Source organism: Babylonia areolata, chromosome 27 (genome assembly GCF_041734735.1).
Source record: "Babylonia areolata isolate BAREFJ2019XMU chromosome 27, ASM4173473v1, whole genome shotgun sequence".
Classification (NCBI taxonomy): Eukaryota; Metazoa; Mollusca; class Gastropoda; order Neogastropoda; family Buccinidae; genus Babylonia; species Babylonia areolata.
In genome coordinates, this window is record NC_134902.1 from 20,497,519 (window position 1) to 20,514,911 (window position 17,393).

Consider the following 17,393-nt stretch of genomic DNA (forward strand, 5'->3'; position numbering starts at 1 on the left):
TCTGAAATAGCACCCATTTTCTAAGTTGGTTTTTTTTTTCTTCTAAAAATATTTGGATTCAACACCCACTTACAAAGCACACACATGTGTATCTTTTATATTGTATGCAAGTTAGCTTCTTGTGTTGTTTGTGTTTTTTTTCCATAGCAAAGCTATCACAATTATCAGAAGAACCCACCCCCCCCAAAAAAAACAACCCAAAAACCCACCAAAAAACAAAACAAAACAAAACAAAAAACAAACAAACAACAACAAAAAATGGCGCGAATGGTGTCATGCCCTTCCACCACAAAGCCTGTCACAGTCGCGACAAACAACAGGTGTGCCCCCCTTATCATTTTGAATGTGACCTCAAAAAGCTCCACAGATAACCTATATACAAGAGCTAGTATGGACCTTGGTACTGAACGAGACTGACTGAGTCCCATACTCATACAGAAGCTAGTACATCCATGTACAATCCATGATACAGGAGATGATAAAACCTCTATCTAGGTTCCCATATACTAGGCGTTAACACGGCCCTATGTAATCCCATTTGCAGGAGCCAGGACAGGTGTATATCAGTTCCATATAGATGTACTAAACAGGGAGAGGGGAAAAAACCCAACAACTGGGGGTTCGGAGGAGAGGGGAGGGGAGGGGAGGGGAGGGGTGGAAGGGCGGTTTGGGATCTAGGTAGATCAACATCAGCAAACCTCACTCACAGACAATGACTGGTATGCAAACATGTACGAGCAGACACGCGGACTCTGTTGTCCTCCTATGCCTGATCTGAATCCCTTCTCCCATGTTTGAACAATCAATCAAACAAGCAGAAAACAAGGGAGAGAAAGAAGAAAGAAAAAAGAAAAAGAAGGCAAGCGAAAAAAACAAACAAAAAAAACAAACAAAAACCAACAAAAAAGAAACAAACCGAAAAAATTCCCAAACAAACCGAGATTCACTCAGATCGTCACTCCAAAGACCTTGCCACACAGTGAACACTGAAAATATGACGATATGGACGTTCTTTCATTCTCCTTCATTTCTCACACACACACACACACAACACACTCACGCACACGAGTTACATACATATATATTACACATATACAAGGCAAGTATTTTCTCCCTCCCCTCCCCCGCACCCTCCCCCCCTCCCTGCCTCCCCACAAACAACCATGAATAACGAGTGAACAAACATAATTATCTATCCACCTACAGTCATCCTTTAAACAACAAAACAACAACAAAAACAAAACAAAACAAAGAAACACAACCCCCCCCAAAAAAAAACAACAACAACAACAACAACAACAAACAACAACAACAACAATAAAAACAACAACAACAAAAACCCACACAAATAAAATCCCAACAACAACCAACAACTAGACAACCCAGATCCAACAAACAAAACAATGGTAACATGCAATAAAGACAAATAAACAATGAAACAAAATGACAACAAATGAAACATGAAAAAGGACAATAAATTAAACACACACACACACACACACACACACACACACACACACACACACACACAAGAATTAACACAAAGACACGTCAACAAACACAACGCCCCCAAACATACAACTGTCTCAAACAAACAAATGGACACCTACACACAGATACACAAACAAACAACACAACACAACACAATGCTCAAATAACAGAAAAAGAAAATGAACACACACTAAACAACAAAAACAAAGCAACAAACATATACGAAAAAAAAACACCCAAAAAACAACAACAACACACACACACACACACACACACACACACACAACATTACCAAAAATACACTGCAAAAACACAGACAACCAAACAAAACAAAAAGAAAACAACAACAACAACAACAACAAACAAAATAACACACACACACACACACACACACACACACACACAAATACTAAAAAAAAACAACGTTAATAATAACATGTTACAAAAACAACAACAACAACAACAATACACCTCAACAGACGAAAACAATCCTACAAAACTGGACAAAGACCAACAACAACAGCACAATACAGTACAATACAGTACAGTACAGTACAGTACAGTAATTTGCATAATGACAAGTGTCCATCTGGTGTTTCTTTTTCTTTCTTTCTTTTCTTTCCCCTACGGCACTTTCATCATCATCATCATCATCATCATCATCACTCTTTATCTCCATGACATCAACGCCACCAGCATCACAGGGAATAGTGAAGTCAGCAAAACGGAGGCTCGTGCTCTCCACGCGTTCCCACCTGCAAAACAAGTTTCAGTTTTTCAGTTTTTCACTTTCAAGGAGGCCGTTTTCCAAAGCGCGTGGATTGACCCATAATTATACGCTAGACACACACATTTGCTAGATTTGATATTTGAAAAGAAAAGAAAAAAAAAAGAGCGAGTGCTTTATCTACCTTTGTATATAAACCCTATGTGAAGCTAAAGCCTTTGTTAAAAAAAAAAAAGAAAAAAAAAAGAAAGGAAAAAAAAAGAAAGAAAAAGAAAAAAGCTTAAGCTTGAAATTATCTCCCTTTCATTGTGTTGCTATTGTTCAGTCATGCTCTCTTCATTACTACAGCTAAGGAGAATTCTATTTTGCTCCACCAAGCCTTCTCTCTCTCTCTCTCTCTCTCTCGCTCTTTTAATCTATTTCCTTCTCCCCCCTCTCCTCTCACTCTTCCTCTCTGTCTCTCTCCCCCCTCCCTCTCTCCCCCCTCCCTCTGTCTCCTCTCTCTCTCTCCCTCCCTTTCTCCCCTCTCTCTCTCTCCCCTCTCTCTCTCCCCTCTCACTCTCTCCCCCCCCCTTCTTCTCTCCCCCCTCCCTCTCTTCCTCTCTGTCTCTCTCCCCCTCTTCCCCCTCCCTCTCTCCCCTCTCACCCTTCCACTGTCTCAATCTCCCCCTCCCTCTCTCCCCTCTCTCTCTTCCTCTCTGTCTCTCTCTCCCCCCTCCCTCTCTCCCCTCTCTCTCTTCCTCTCTGTCTCTCTCCCCCCCCCCCCCTTCCCTCTCCCCCCCCTCTCTCTTCCTCTGTCTCTCTCTCCCCCCTCCCTCTCTCCCCTCTCACTCTTCCTCTCTGTCTCTCTCTCCCCCCTCCCTCTCTCCCCTCTCACTCTTCTTCTCTATCTCTATCCCCTCTTCCCTCTCTCCCCCTCTCACCCTTCCTCTCTGTTTCTCATTTACAACCCTCTCTCTGTGTCCCCTCTCATGCCCCCTCCTCCCCCACACTCTCTCTCTCTCTTTCTCTCCACCCTCTATCGTGCTTCAAAAGTCTGAATAATTCATCTCAAGTCTGATTCCCTTCCACCCTCTCTCTCTCTCTGTGCGTGCGTGCGTGCGTGCGTGCGTGCGTGTGTGTGTGTGTGTGTGTGTGTGTGTGTGTGTGTGTGTGTGTGTGTGTGTGTTCATGTCCCTTTTCAGCCCCCCCCCTTACCCCCCCCCCCCTCTCTCTCTCTCTCTCCACCCTCTTCATACTAAAGAAGTCTGAATACGTCGACTGGTCTAAAGTATCTTCTTCCCATTCATCCTCAGTCCCTCTCTCTCTCTCTCCTTCGCTCTGACTGACTCTTCCTCTGTCTGTGTTTCTCTCTGTCTCTGTTTTTTTTTTCTTTTTCCACAAACACACACACACACTCTCTCCAGTCTCTCTCTTTCTCTCCCCCCTCACCCACTCCCACATCCTCCAGTCCTCTCTTCCACAGCTCAATCTCTTTCTCCCTCCTTCTTCTTCCTCATCTATCTCTTCTCCTCTTCCTGCATCTCTGTGTCTTTCTCTTTTCCAGACCCCCGTCTCTCTCTCTCTCTCCTTTCACAGTTCATCTCTCTCTCTCTCTCTCTCTCTCTCTCTCTCTCTCTGTGTCTGTCTGTCTGTCTGTCTCTTCAGACTTAAGAAGTCTGAATATATCATCTGAAGTCTGAAGTGTTTTCGGGAGTCAATCTCCTCTCCCTCCCTCTTCCGCATCTTATTCTACCTCTCTCACTCTCTCTGTGTGTGTGTGTGTGTGTGTGTGTGTGTGTGTGTGTGTGTGTGTTCATGTCCATTTTCAGCCCCTCCCCCCCCTTAACTCCCCTCCTCTCTCTCTCTCTCTCTCCACCCTCTTCATACTAAAGAAGTTCTGAATACGTCGACTGGTCTGAAGTATCTTCTTCCCATTCATCCTCAGTTCCTCCCTCTCTCCTTCGCTCTGACTGACTCTTCCTCTGTCTGTGTTTCTCTCTGTCTCTGTCTCTGTTTTTTTTTTTCTTTTTCCACAAACACACACACACACTCTCTCCAGTCTCTCTCTTTCTCTCGCCCCTCACCCACTCCCACATCCTCTAGTCCTCTCTTCCACAGCTCAATCTCTTTCTCCCTCCTTCTTCTTCCTCATCTATCTCTTCTCCTCTTCCTGCATCTCTGTGTCTTTCTCTTTTCCAGACCCCCGTCTCTCTCTCTCTCCCCTTTCAGAGTTCACCTCTCTCTCTCTTTCTCTCTCTGTCTGTCTGTCTCTCTCTTCAGACTTAAGAAGTCTGAATATATCATCTGAAGTCTGAAGTGTTTTCGGGAGTCAATCTCCTCTCCCTCCCTCTTCCGCATCTTATTCTACCTCTCTCACTCTGTGTGTGTGTGTGTGTGTGTGTGTGTGTGTGTGTGTGTGTGTGTGTGTGTGTGTGTGTGTGTCCCTCTCTCTGTGTCTGTCTCTTTTTCTCCCTCATTCCCCCCTCTCTCTCTCTTCCTACGCTCTTTCTTTCTCTCTCTCTTTCTCTCACTCTCTCTCTGTCTCTTCCACCCTCATCCCAACCTCAATCTTCCGCTCTCTTTCTCTGTCTGTTTCTGTCTCTGTTCCACCCCCACACCCCTCTCTCTCTCTCTTCCCTCTACTCCCCCTGTCACCCCTCCCCCCTCTCTCTCTCTCTTTCCCTTCCTTACCAGCATCATCACCCCCTTCAGCCTCAGAGCGTCCAACAGAATCGTCCACTCCACCCTCCGCCTCCCCTTCCGCGTCCGAGTCATCCTTGTCGCCACCTTCGGCATCTGGTTCTGTAGCAAGCCAAAACGTGAAGGACGGTGAAGTAAACTATGCATTGTGTTGGGTCGGGTTGTGTTGTGTTGGGTTGGGTTGTGGTGTGGTGTGGTGTGGTGTGGTGTAGTGTGTTGTATTGTGCTGTGCTGTGGTGTGGTGTGTTGTGTTGTGCTGTGGTGTGTTGTGTTGTGATGTGCTGTGCTGAAGTGTAGTGTCGTGTAGTGTGTTGTGTTGTGTTGTGCTGTGGTGTGTTGTGCTGTGCTGTGCTGTGCTGTGCTGTGCTGGGTTGCAGTGTAGTGAAGTGGAGTTGAGTGGAGTGGAGTTAAGTAGAGTGTAGTGCAGTGTAGTGTGGTGTAATGTGTTGTGTTGTGTTGTGCTGTGCTGTGTTGCAGTGTAGTGTACTGTAGTGCAGTGTGGTGTAGTGTAGTGTAGTGTGTTGTATTGTGATCTGCTGTGGTGTAGTGTGTTGTGTCGTTGTGGTGTGTTGTGCTGTGCTGTGTTGTGCTGTGCTGTGCTGTGCTGTGCTGAAGTGTAGTGTCGTGTAGTGTGTTGTGTTGTGGTGTGCTGTGTTGTGTTGTGCTGTGGTGTGCTGTGCTGTGCTGTGTTGCAGTGTAGTGTAGTGGAGTTGAGTGGAGTGGAGTGGAGTTAGAGTGTAGTGCAGTGAAGTGTGGTGTAATGTGTTGTGTTGTGTTGTGTTGTGCTGTGCTGTGCTGTGCTGTGCTGTGCTGTGCTGTGCTGAAGTGTAGTGTCGTGTAGTGTGTTGTGTTGTGTTGTGGTGTGTTGTGCTATGCTGTATTGTGCTGTGCTGTGCTGTGTTGCAGTGTAGTGAAGTGGAGTTGAGTGGAATGGAGTGGAGTTAAGTAGAGTGTAGTGCAATGTCGTGTGGTGTAATGTGTTGTGTTGTGTTGTGCTGTGCCGTGCTGTGCTGTGCTGTGTTGCAATGTAGTGTACTGTAGTGGAGTGGAGTGAAGTAGAGTGTAGTGCAGTGTAGTGTGGTGTAGTGTGTTGTGTTGTGTTGTGCTGTGCTGTGTTGTGCGGGGCTGTGCTGTGCTGTGTTGCAGTGTAGTGTACTGTAGTGGAGTGGAGTGAAGTAGAGTGTAGTGCAGTGTAGTGTGGTGTAGTGTGTTGTGCTGTGCCGTGCTGTGCTGTGTTGCAGTGTAGTGTACTGTAGTGGAGTGGAGTGAAGTAGAGTGTAGTGCAGTGTAGTGTGGTGTAGTGTGTTGTGCTGTGCTGTGCTGTGCTGTGCTGTGTAGTGTAGTGTACTGTAATGGAGTGGAGTGGAGTGTAGTGCAGTGTAGTGTGGTGCAGTATATTGTGTTGTATTGTGCGGTGTTGTGTTGTAGTGTAGTGTTGCACATTGTGGTGTGTCATATTGCGTTGTGTTTGACTGTTCCATCTTCTGTTGTCTTGTACTGTATTACATTGTATTTAGCGTATTATGTTGGACTATTTTATATTGATTGCATTGTGTTGGATCATATAATACTTATTGCTGTGTTGCAATGTACTGCATTGTGTTGGATTGTGTTGCAATGTGTTGTATTGTACTGCATTGTGTTGCACTGTGTTGCATTGTGTTGCATCGTACTGCATTGTGTTGCATTTTGCTGCATTGTACTGCATTGTGTTGCAATGTGTTGCATTGTGTTGCATTGTGCTGCATTGTGTTGCAATGTGTTGCATTGTACTGCATTGTGTTGCATTGTGTTGCAATGTGTTGCATTGTACTGCATTGTGCTGCATTGTGTTGCAATGTGTTGCATTGTACTGCATTGTGTTGCATTGTGTTGCATTGTACTGCATTGTGTTGCATTGTACTGCATTGTGTTGCATTGTGCTGCATTGTACTGCATTGTACTGCATGGCGTTGCATTGTACTGCATTGTGTTGCATTGTACTGAATTGTGTTGCATTGTACTGCATTGTGTTGCATTGTACTGCATTGTGTTGCATTGTACTGCATTGTGTTGCACTGTACTGCATTGTGTTGCATTGTACTGCATTGTGTTGCATTGTACTGCATTGTGTTGCATTGTGCTGCATTGTACTGCATTGTACTGCATGGCGTTGCATTGTACTGCATTGTGTTGCATTGTACTGAATTGTGTTGCATTGTACTGAATTGTGTTGCATTGTACTGCATTGTGTTGCATTGTACTGAATTGTGTTGCATTGTACTGAATTGTGTTGCATTGTACTGAATTGTGTTGCATTGTACTGCATTGTGTTGCAATGTGTTGCATTGCACTGCATTGTGCTGCATTGTACTGCATTGTACTGCTTTGTGTTGCATTGTACTGCATTGTACTGCTTTGTGTTGCATTGTACTGCATTGTGTTGCATTGTACTGCATTGTGTTGCATTATATTGCATTGTGTTGCATTGTACTGTATTGGATTGCATTGCATTGCATCATGTCAGTCGCATTGTATTGCACTGCATTTGGTTGTATTGTATTGTATTGTATTGTATTGTATTGTGTTGGAATGAACTCGATTGGAATGAGTTGTGATGTTACAACCCTTTCGTTGCGGTGAGTTCTTTCCCATGCATGGCACCTGGGTTTATCATCTTATTCGAAAGATTAAAAAAAAAAAAAAAAAATACTGACCACATAGCATCTCACACTGCTGCTGTATGGACAGCAGACCCTTTCATTATCATCTGCCTCATGTTCACCTGAACGCTACAGTTATATAGACCTTCCAGTTCACGAACAGAGAATACTTCTCTGGGAATCAAACACGGACCCCACGGCAATGATACCCGGAAAGGAAGGGAGGACAGGGGTAGAAGGAGAGGAGGGTCAAAAACTGCAAAATGATGTGAGACAAGAGAGGCAAGGCCTTCAAGACTCACTTGTGATACACTTTAAAAACAACAACAAACAAGCTTTTTATGTATTGAGTATAATTTCAAAATGTAATGTTTAAGATGAGAAAGATCAGTTTAAAGCGAATTAAGTCCCCTAGCATTAATTACAGAGTAATTTCCCTTTTTTACTACCTGCACCAAAACGTTTGCAAAATAAATAAAACTTCCATGCTTAGCAAAACAAGTTCCTGTTTGAACAAAAAATGATAGTAATAACTGCTCTTCTTGTTGGGTCAGAATATCAGATGAAAGTGCCAAGTTTAGAGAATACAAAAAATATAAATATAACAGTAAATGCAGTCTGCATATAATTAGGCTTCATTTATTATTTCTTGTGCCCACCCCAGAGGTGCAATATTGTTTTAAACAAGATGACTGGAAAAAACTGAATTTTTCCTATTTTTATGCCTAATTTGGTGTCAACTGACAAAATATTTGCAGAGAAAATGTCAATGTTAAAGTTTACCACGGACACACAGACACACAGACACACACACACACACACACACAGACAACCGAACACCGGGTTAAAACATAGACTCACTTTGTTTACACAAGTGAGTCAAAAATGGAAGCACTAATTCGACGGGAAAGGTCTCCACCAGTGAAAATCTTGCTGGCCTGTTTTTTGAATCCTCAAGACTCCGCGCCTCAGAATCCCTTGGCCCACAGGTAACCAACTATAAATGAAGACGACGGGTTGTTGCTGTTATATTTTCATGGGTTTATTTTTTCGGAGGATTAAGTGCTTCAGAATGAAATCAGGACAGCACAACCCACCTGAAGAAAGGTAACAGGTGTTTGAATGAATTGAAATCAGGTAGACACAACCCATCCACAGAAGGGTTAGAAGCAGGTGTATGTATGAACTGTAATCAGGTCAACAGAAGCCACCTGCATATAAGGTAGCAGGAGTTTGAATGAACTGTGTAATCAGGTCAACACAACCCAGATGCAGAAGGGTAGAAGAAGGTGTATGAATGAACCGTAATCCAACAAAATCAAAGAGAACCCACCTGCAAGAGGCGAGCAGGTGTTCAAATGAATTGTTATCAGGTAAAATAATCCCACCTGTAGGTATATGAAAGAACTCAGTAATCAGGTCAACACAACCCACCTGCATAAGGGTAACAAGTGTTCAAATGAACTGTTATCAGGTAAAATCAATCCACCTGCAAGTGTAAGAATGAACTGTTATCAGGTCAACACAACCCACCTGCAGAAGGGGAGCAGGTGTTGGTAGCCAGTGTGTCCAGGTAGTTCAGGTCTTGCTGCACGTCCTGCACCCCGCAGTCACTGACCGCCTGCCATGTGCACTCCATCGTCTCCTGCACGTACCTGCACAGACACAGGGTCACAGGATAAAGCAGAAATCGTTAACCCTTTCACCGCCAAGCTCGCATGTATGCACAGGCGTGGTAGAGGACCCATGTCACCGAAAGGTGACCATTCATTGGACTGTTATCCATGAACCTACTGCTCTTAATGTTCGGTGGTAGGATAGGCCATATTTTCAATACATCGCAGGAGGAAACCCCAGCTATTCTTAGCCACTGTCTTTTCTGTGTTTATACCACAAGGGAATTTTGTACTCTAAATTGACTGGCGGTGAAAGGGTCCAAGAGTCCAAGAGGTTTCGATACTGTATGATAGTCAGTCATGTCCGACTACACTATGACCATCAGAACAGCAGAGGAGGCAAACTGCTGTCCCAACCATCTGGGTTAGAATTTGATTATAGTGGATAGTGTCTTGCCCGAGTTACAACCACACTATCTCGGCCAAGAAGGTTTCAGGACAGTCAGCGTTGGGATTGGTTCCCAAAGGCCAACTAGCCGCCCCCCCCCCCCCCCCCCCCAAGGCTGCAGCACTAAGAGCCAGTGCAATCTTGCCCCCATGTTCGAGAGTCAAAGTCCTTCACAAAAGGCTAAGCTGTGAATGATTTCCCACTGCCATGGAGAAACCACTGATCATACAACTCTCAGTTTGTTCTTGGCCCAGCTAAAAGCCTATGTCAATCCGATACTACTAATACTAAAACTACTACTACAGCTACTACTGCTGCTTCTCCTCCTCCTACTACTGCTACCACGAATAATAATAATAATGATGCTAATAATAATAATATAATATCACAGTACTTCTATAGCGTAAATTCCACCCACATGATGGGCTCAATATGCCTCACATTGATTTGATTTGATATTATCATATAAATTCTAGCCAAGACAGTCAGGACAGCAGTTACCTCCTCTGCTGTTCTGATCATCATAGTCGAACGCCACTGACTATCATTAAAACAACACACACAAAAAAAAGATAGATAGATGGATAGATAAATAAATATGAGTGGATGAGTCCAATGCAGCAGGAAATGAATGAATGATTGAATGAATGAACTCGATTTGCATAGGCACTTGAAAAACAAAAACCAAGGAAAAAAAACAACAACACAAAACCTGTCCTCCGTCTTAATTAAGCAATACAATCCAGTCCTCTCTCGGTCTTTTGGCTCTGGATGATGTTTGTCATCAAATTTCCAGTATCGGGATATACCTTCACAAATTGCGTGCTATAAGATTAATACTGAAGTGCTCTCTCTCTCTCTCTCTCTTTGTCTTTCACACACACACATTATGTGCTCTCTCTCTCTCTCTCTCACACACACACACACACACACATTAAGCGCTCTCTCTCTCTCTCTTACACACACACATTAAGTGCTCTCTCTCTCTCTCTCACACACACACACACACACACATTAAGTGCTCTCTCTCTCTCACACACACACACATTAAGTGCTCTCTCTCTCTCTTACACACACATTAAGTGCTCTCTCTCTCTCACACACACACACATTAAGTGCTCTCTCTCTCTCTCTCACACACACACACACATTAAGTGCTCTCTCTCTCTCACACACATTAAGTGCTCTCTCTCTCTCACACACATTAAGTGCTCTCTCTCTCTCTCTCTTACACACACATTAAGTGCTCTCTCTCTCTCACACACACACACACATTAAGTGCTCTCTCTCTCTCTCTCACACACACACACATTAAGTGCTCTCTCTCTCACACACACATTAAGTGCTCTCTCTCTCTCTCTCACACACATTAAGTGCTCTCTCTCTCTCTCTCTCACACACACACATTAAGTGCTCTCTCTCTCTCTCTCTCACACACACACATTAAGTGCGGGGGGGGGGGGGGGGGGGGGGGCGGAGAGGATGTGACGATACGTACGGGCACCAGAGGGACGCCTGCACCAGGTTGTTGAGAATGGTGGTCTGCTCGATGGGCAGGTCGCACTGGGAGAGGCTGGGGCAGGATTTGGCCCAGTCCTTGTCCACCACTGCAGCAAAGGACTCCAGATTTTATTTCCAGTTGATGTTCTATGTGATGTCATTTTCTCATTATCCTCTCTCAGTGAAATCACCTGCAGCAAGGGGCTCTGGCCCTATCTGAATAAAACAACTGCTATTATCGTTATAGATAATCGTTATCGTTATCGTTATATCTCCCTCTTCTCTCTCTCTCTCTGCCCTCTCTCACTCTCACTGTCCCACTCACCCCTCTCTCTCTCTCAACCTCTATCTCATTCACGGATCAGTCAAATATTGAAACTGAAACTGAATTTACTCGTCACATAATCATTCTCTGGTTGTCTGGCCCTCCTCCTTCTCCCTATCTCCGTCCCCTGCTTTCCTACAAGCTCATCTTTCTCCCTCTCTGTCTCTCTGTCTCTCTGTGTCTCTGTCTCTCCCTCTCCCTCACGTCTTCTCTTACTCTCACTCTCCCCCACTCTCCACTCTGTGTCTCTCCTCTCTCTCTCTCCTCTCTCACTCTCCCTCTCCCCCACACCCCCCCCTCTCTCTCTGTCTCTCCGCTCTCTCTGTCTCTATCCCTCTGCCCCAACCTTCTCTCTCTCTCTCTCCCCCCCTCTCTCTCCCTCTCACCCACACCCCCCTCTCTCTGTCTGTCCTTTCTGTTTCTATCCCTCTGCCCCCTCTCTCTCTCTCTATCTCCTCTCTCACTCTCACCCACACCTCCTTCTCTCTCTGTCTCTCATCTCTCTGTCTCTATCCCTCTGCCCATCCCCTCTCTCTCTCTCTCTCTCTCTCTCTCCCTCTGTCTCTGTCTCTGCCTCACCTTTCTGGCAATATTCCTCGAACCATTCGGCCAGGTCAGTCAACGAGGTGTCAGGGCTGTCTTCAGGGATGTTACACTTCTCAGCCGCAGCGTCAGCACACCTGAGGAAGCTGTGGATGCCCCTGGAACACAGTACAGAAGAGGATACACAGTACTCGACTACTAACCTCCAATAATGTGGAGTAATGGCCTAGAGGTAACGCGTCCGCCTAGGAAGCGAGAGAATCTGAGCGCGCTGGTTCGAACCACGGCACAGCCCCCAAAATTTTCTCCCCCTCCACTAGACCTTGAGTGGTGGTCTGGACGCTAGTCATTCGGATGAGACGATAAACCGAGGTCCCGTTTGCAGCATGCACTTAGCGCACGTAAAAGAACCCACGGCAACAAAAGGGTTGTTCCTGGCAAAATTCTGTAGAAAAATCCACTTCAATAGGAAAAACAAATAAAACTGCACACAGGAAAAAATACAAAAAAATGGGTAGCGCTGTAGTGTAGCGACGCGCGCTCTCCCTGGGGAGAGCAGCCCGAATTTCACACAGAGAAATCTGTTGTGATAAAAAGAATTACAAATACAAATACAAATAAGAGAAAGTCAGTTGCGGTTGCAAAATACATTGATACTGCACAAAAATCGAAGCCATAAGGAATGGGAGGATGTGGCGAGGGTGGGGGTTGTCTAAACTGAGGTCACCAGCAGCAAAGCATGAAAGGCCACAGAATCTGGGACCTTTTTTTTTTCCATCTGCGTTGATGATGACAAAGAATGACGATGAAGTTAATGACGATGCTGCTGCTGCTACTGCTGCTGCTCTCGAGTTCTTTTTAAAAGGAAATTTTCTATCTAAAATTACGTTTAAATAACATACTTACCGTGACCCAACTAGTGCAGACTCCGGCAGGGGTCTGACATTCCTGTCCTGTGCAAACTACTATCCGCCTATGCGGAGAAAAAGAGAGCAACTACGGCCGATAACCTCCCGGAAGTAGGTAACCTCCCCTTTGTCCCGCTAGCTAGCGTCCTCTTTTGACGATTATGTGACAAGGCTGTACTCTATGCCCCGTTTCCTTCTTTCTTTTCCATCCATAGTTTCTCTAGCCTTGTATCTACGTGTACCTGCCCCTTCCTATCTCTCTGGCTGCCTTTCACCTCTACACTCCATCTCGCTCTCTACGTTTGGCTTCGGATCCACTCTGTTTACGCACACCCAGATTCAAAACACTCCACTGTTGGCCGCCGTTCTTTCTCCGTCTCTGGACCTTGCATTTGGAATGAACTTCCTCTTTCGCTTCGTCAGGTCTCCGCACTCACCTCTTTCATGTCTGGCCTTAAAAAAACCCACCTCTTCCCAAGATAGCCTCCCTCCTCTGCCTCTTCCTCGTAGTCTTCAGTTTCTTCAGTTTTAGAGTTAAGCACGCGTGTGAATGACTGGTGTGAAAGTGCTTTGATTTGTCTCTGCAAATGATTCAGCGCTATATAAATATTATCATTATTATCATTATCATTATCACTGTTACTTTCAAGATTTGCCTTTTCATACCACGATGCAAGCAAGTGAAAGTTTTCAAGTGGAAGCGTTTTGATTAGTATCTGCACAAGATTCGGTGCTATATGAATTGGTTACGTATTCTTCTTCTTCTTCCTCCTCCTACTCCTCCTACTCCAACCACTACTGCTACTACTCTTCTAACTCCTCCTCCTCCTGCTACTACTACTCTACTGCAACTACTTCTACTCCTCCTCTTCTCGCTACTCCTCCTCCTCCTTTTACTCCATCTCCTCCTCCTCTTCCCACTACTCCACACTCCTCCTCCCACTACTCTTCCTACGACTCCTCCTACTACTACTCTCCTCCTCCTCTTCCCACTACTACTCCCACTACTCCTCCTCCTGCTACTACTCCTATGGCCTACTCCTCCTCTTACTACTCCTAATCCTCCTACTCCTCCTCCTACTCCTTCTACTACACCTGCTACTACTCCTCCTACTACACTGCTACTCCTCCTCCTCCTCCTACTCCTCCTCTTCATACTACTACTCCTATTCCTACTACTCCTCCTACTACCACTACCACTTCTCCTCCTCCTCATACTAGTACCACTAATACTACTAGTCTTCCTCCTCCCCCTCCCCCTCCTCCTACTACTACTACCACCCTCCCTCCTCCTCCTCCTCCTACTACTACTGATACCACCCACCCCCCTCGCCCCCGCCTCCTCCTCCTCCTCCTACAACCATAACGTCTACTGTTATGACAGCAAGGTGCTGGCCACTCACTCGCATAAAATCTCCATGGGCATGCTCTCGGCATCGGCGTTGGGGACGTTCTGTTTGGAGTACTCCAACTGACAGTCCAGCAGTTCTTGACACACGCCTCCGCTGGCTGCACACACACACACACACACACACACACACACACACACACACATGCACGCACACACATGCACACGCACACATATGCACGCACACATGGACACACATGCACACACACACGCACACACACATAATTATGTCATGAATATTTTTCTTTGAAAATACATTTTATTCTCCCATGAAATCACACAGACACACAGAGACACAGACATCGATACCGACACCACCCCATCACACACACATACACACACACACACACACACACACACACACACACACACACACACACCGAGTTCTTACTCGTAGCTGGAGAGATAACATTAAAAAAAAAAAAAAAAAAAAAAAAAAAAAAAAAATATATATATATATATATATATATATATATATATATATATATATATACAACGTTGCAGATGCAGAACTTGAACAATGTCCCTTGTATCGGAGCAGCTAGTTTCAACCGTAGGTATTTGCATGCAGTCTGTCTTTTCCTCACATACACATGCACACACACAAATACACACAATTCTCTCTCTCTGAGAGAGAGAGAGTTGTTTACATTACATATGTATAGAAAGATACTGATAGATATACATATGTCTATCTGTTTATAATTATATATATATATATATATATATATATATATATATATATATATATATATATATAATAAAGTTATTCTTATCTTATCTTCTTATCTTATCTTATATATATATATATATATATATATATATATATATAGAGAGAGAGAGAGAGAGAGAGAGAGAGAGAGAGAGAGAGAGACAGACAGACAGACAGACAGACAGACAGACATATTGTGAAAGGCAGACAGACGGAGAGAGACAGACAGACAGACGCAGAGAGAGAGAAAGAGAGAGACAGAGAGAGAGAGACAGTGACAGAGAGAAAAAAAGAAAGAAAGAGAGAGAGGGAGGGAGAGAGGGTGAGAGAGACAGACAGACAGACAGACACACAGAGACAGACAGACAGTGAAAAGCGAACTGATAAACACACACACACACACACACACACACACACACACACACACACACACACACTCACGCCCTGATCCGCCGCCGCCGCCACAGCTGGACTCCACAACCTTCTTGGCGTCCTCCGCGGCCTCGAGAGTCTCTGCGCTCATCACCCCTTCACACTCTGTCTGGAAGCGCTCCACGCACTGGATGTAGCGAGGGGCACTCCTGTACGGGGAGAGTCATCCATCGCCTTTATCATCGTCGTCATCGTCTTCGTCGTTATCATCCTCATCAAGATTGGCAGAGTCATCACCATCATCATCATCATCCTTATCTTCTCCTGACCATGATTGTCATTGTCATCGTCGCCATCATCACTTTTATTCAATTCATCAACGTCTTTTGTCGTCATCGTCGTCTTCATCGTTGTCATTCATCACCACGATCGTCAATCATCGTCATCGTCGCCGTCATCATTGTCTTCCTCACCAGATGGTTGTCGTCATCATCACCGACATCATCATCACTATGACTGTCATCGTCATCACCATCTTCGTTATCTTTCTCACCTAGATCGTCATCATCGTCACCACCCTCAGCATGATTGTCATCATCATCATCATCATCATCATCATCACTATCATCATCCCCACTTTGTCATCATCATCATCATCATCATCATCATCATCATCATCATCACTATCATCATCCCCACTTTGTCATCATCATCATCCTCATCATCATCGTTGTCATCCACACCAACATTGTCATTGTCATCATCGCCATCATCGTTGTCTCCCTCACGATGATTGTCATCACTATCACCGTCATCATCGTCACCATGTCATCGTCATCATCACCGTCTTCATTATCTTCCTCACCAAGATCGTCATCATCGTCACCACCCTCAGCATGACTGTCATCGTCACCACCATCATCCTCACCAAGATTGTCACGTCACCATCACCGTCATCATTCGTACTAAGATTGTCATCGTCATCATCATCATCATTATCATCCTCACCAATGATTGCCATCATCATAAATGACTGAATAACTGAACGAACAAAAAAAACAACGAAAAAACAACCACAACAACTCAACAAAGGAATGTATGCATGCATGAATGAATGAATGAACGGACGATGGACTCACTGGCAGCCACGAGAATCCGGAGTTGGAACACTACTCGGCATGAGGGCACTGCAGGACCGGAGAATCTGCATGCACTTCTGCTGTGGGCCTGTACACACACACACACACACACACACATATATATAATCCAAAATAGCCTCCCTTCCCTGCCTCTTCTTTGTCTTCAGTTGTTTTTTTCTTCCAGTTTTAGAGTTATGCATGCGTGTGAATAACTGGTGCGAAAGCGCTTTGATTTGTCTCTGAACAAGATTCAGCGTTATATAAATATGCTCCTACTACCACTACTAATAATATCAATAATACGTAAAGAGAGAGACAGACAGATAAATAGACAAAGAGAGAGAGAGAGAGACAGAGAAGGAGAACGTTAGAAGAGCATACGACATTCGCGCATGCAGCTGCATTGGCAGCTATTTTTGTAGATACCACCCCCATCACCCCACTGACCCCCCTCCACATACACACCCACAAAAAAGAGAAAAAAAACCCTTTCTGGATTCAACACCCATTAAGACGCTATTGGTATACCTTTCTATCTTCTAAACACATCTCCTATGTTTGGTTTTTCGTAGAAATAATATCACTATCACTTTTGATAAAATATCACGAAACAAAAAAAAAGGATATATAATAAAATATGATAGTGCAAAATGATGTGAAAAAGAAAAAAAAAGATTCAACGATATAAAATAAAACCAGAAAGAACAGTAATTTATCTCAGAACCAGAAAAGGCTGCTAAAAACAGTTGTGCCCCTTCATTTGCAAATGACACACAGAAAGCTCCGCAAAAATAGAATTTAAAAAAAAAGCGTTACTGTATAAATGAATGAATAAATGAATAAAATAAATACATAAATGAGTACGCAACACTGACTGAAT

General features: G+C 44.4%; 1 protein-coding gene across 2 annotated transcripts in view; it reads right to left on the minus strand.

The window, feature by feature from the left end:
- Window positions 1-1,338: 1,338 nt before the first annotated feature.
- Window positions 1,339-17,393, minus strand: part of LOC143301237 (uncharacterized) — a 182,733-nt gene continuing 166,678 nt past the window's right edge. For both annotated transcript variants that reach the window (XM_076615368.1, XM_076615369.1), the window contains 8 exons: window positions 16,514-16,601; window positions 15,444-15,583; window positions 14,286-14,391; window positions 12,011-12,132; window positions 11,105-11,213; window positions 9,076-9,197; window positions 4,892-5,002; window positions 1,339-2,246 (listed from right to left, as the gene is read on the minus strand). In XM_076615368.1, the coding sequence (XP_076471483.1) occupies window positions 2,161-2,246; window positions 4,892-5,002; window positions 9,076-9,197; window positions 11,105-11,213; window positions 12,011-12,132; window positions 14,286-14,391; window positions 15,444-15,583; window positions 16,514-16,601 (884 nt within the window). In that variant the 3' untranslated portion in view covers window positions 1,339-2,160. The remainder of the gene's footprint in view (window positions 2,247-4,891; window positions 5,003-9,075; window positions 9,198-11,104; window positions 11,214-12,010; window positions 12,133-14,285; window positions 14,392-15,443; window positions 15,584-16,513; window positions 16,602-17,393) is intronic.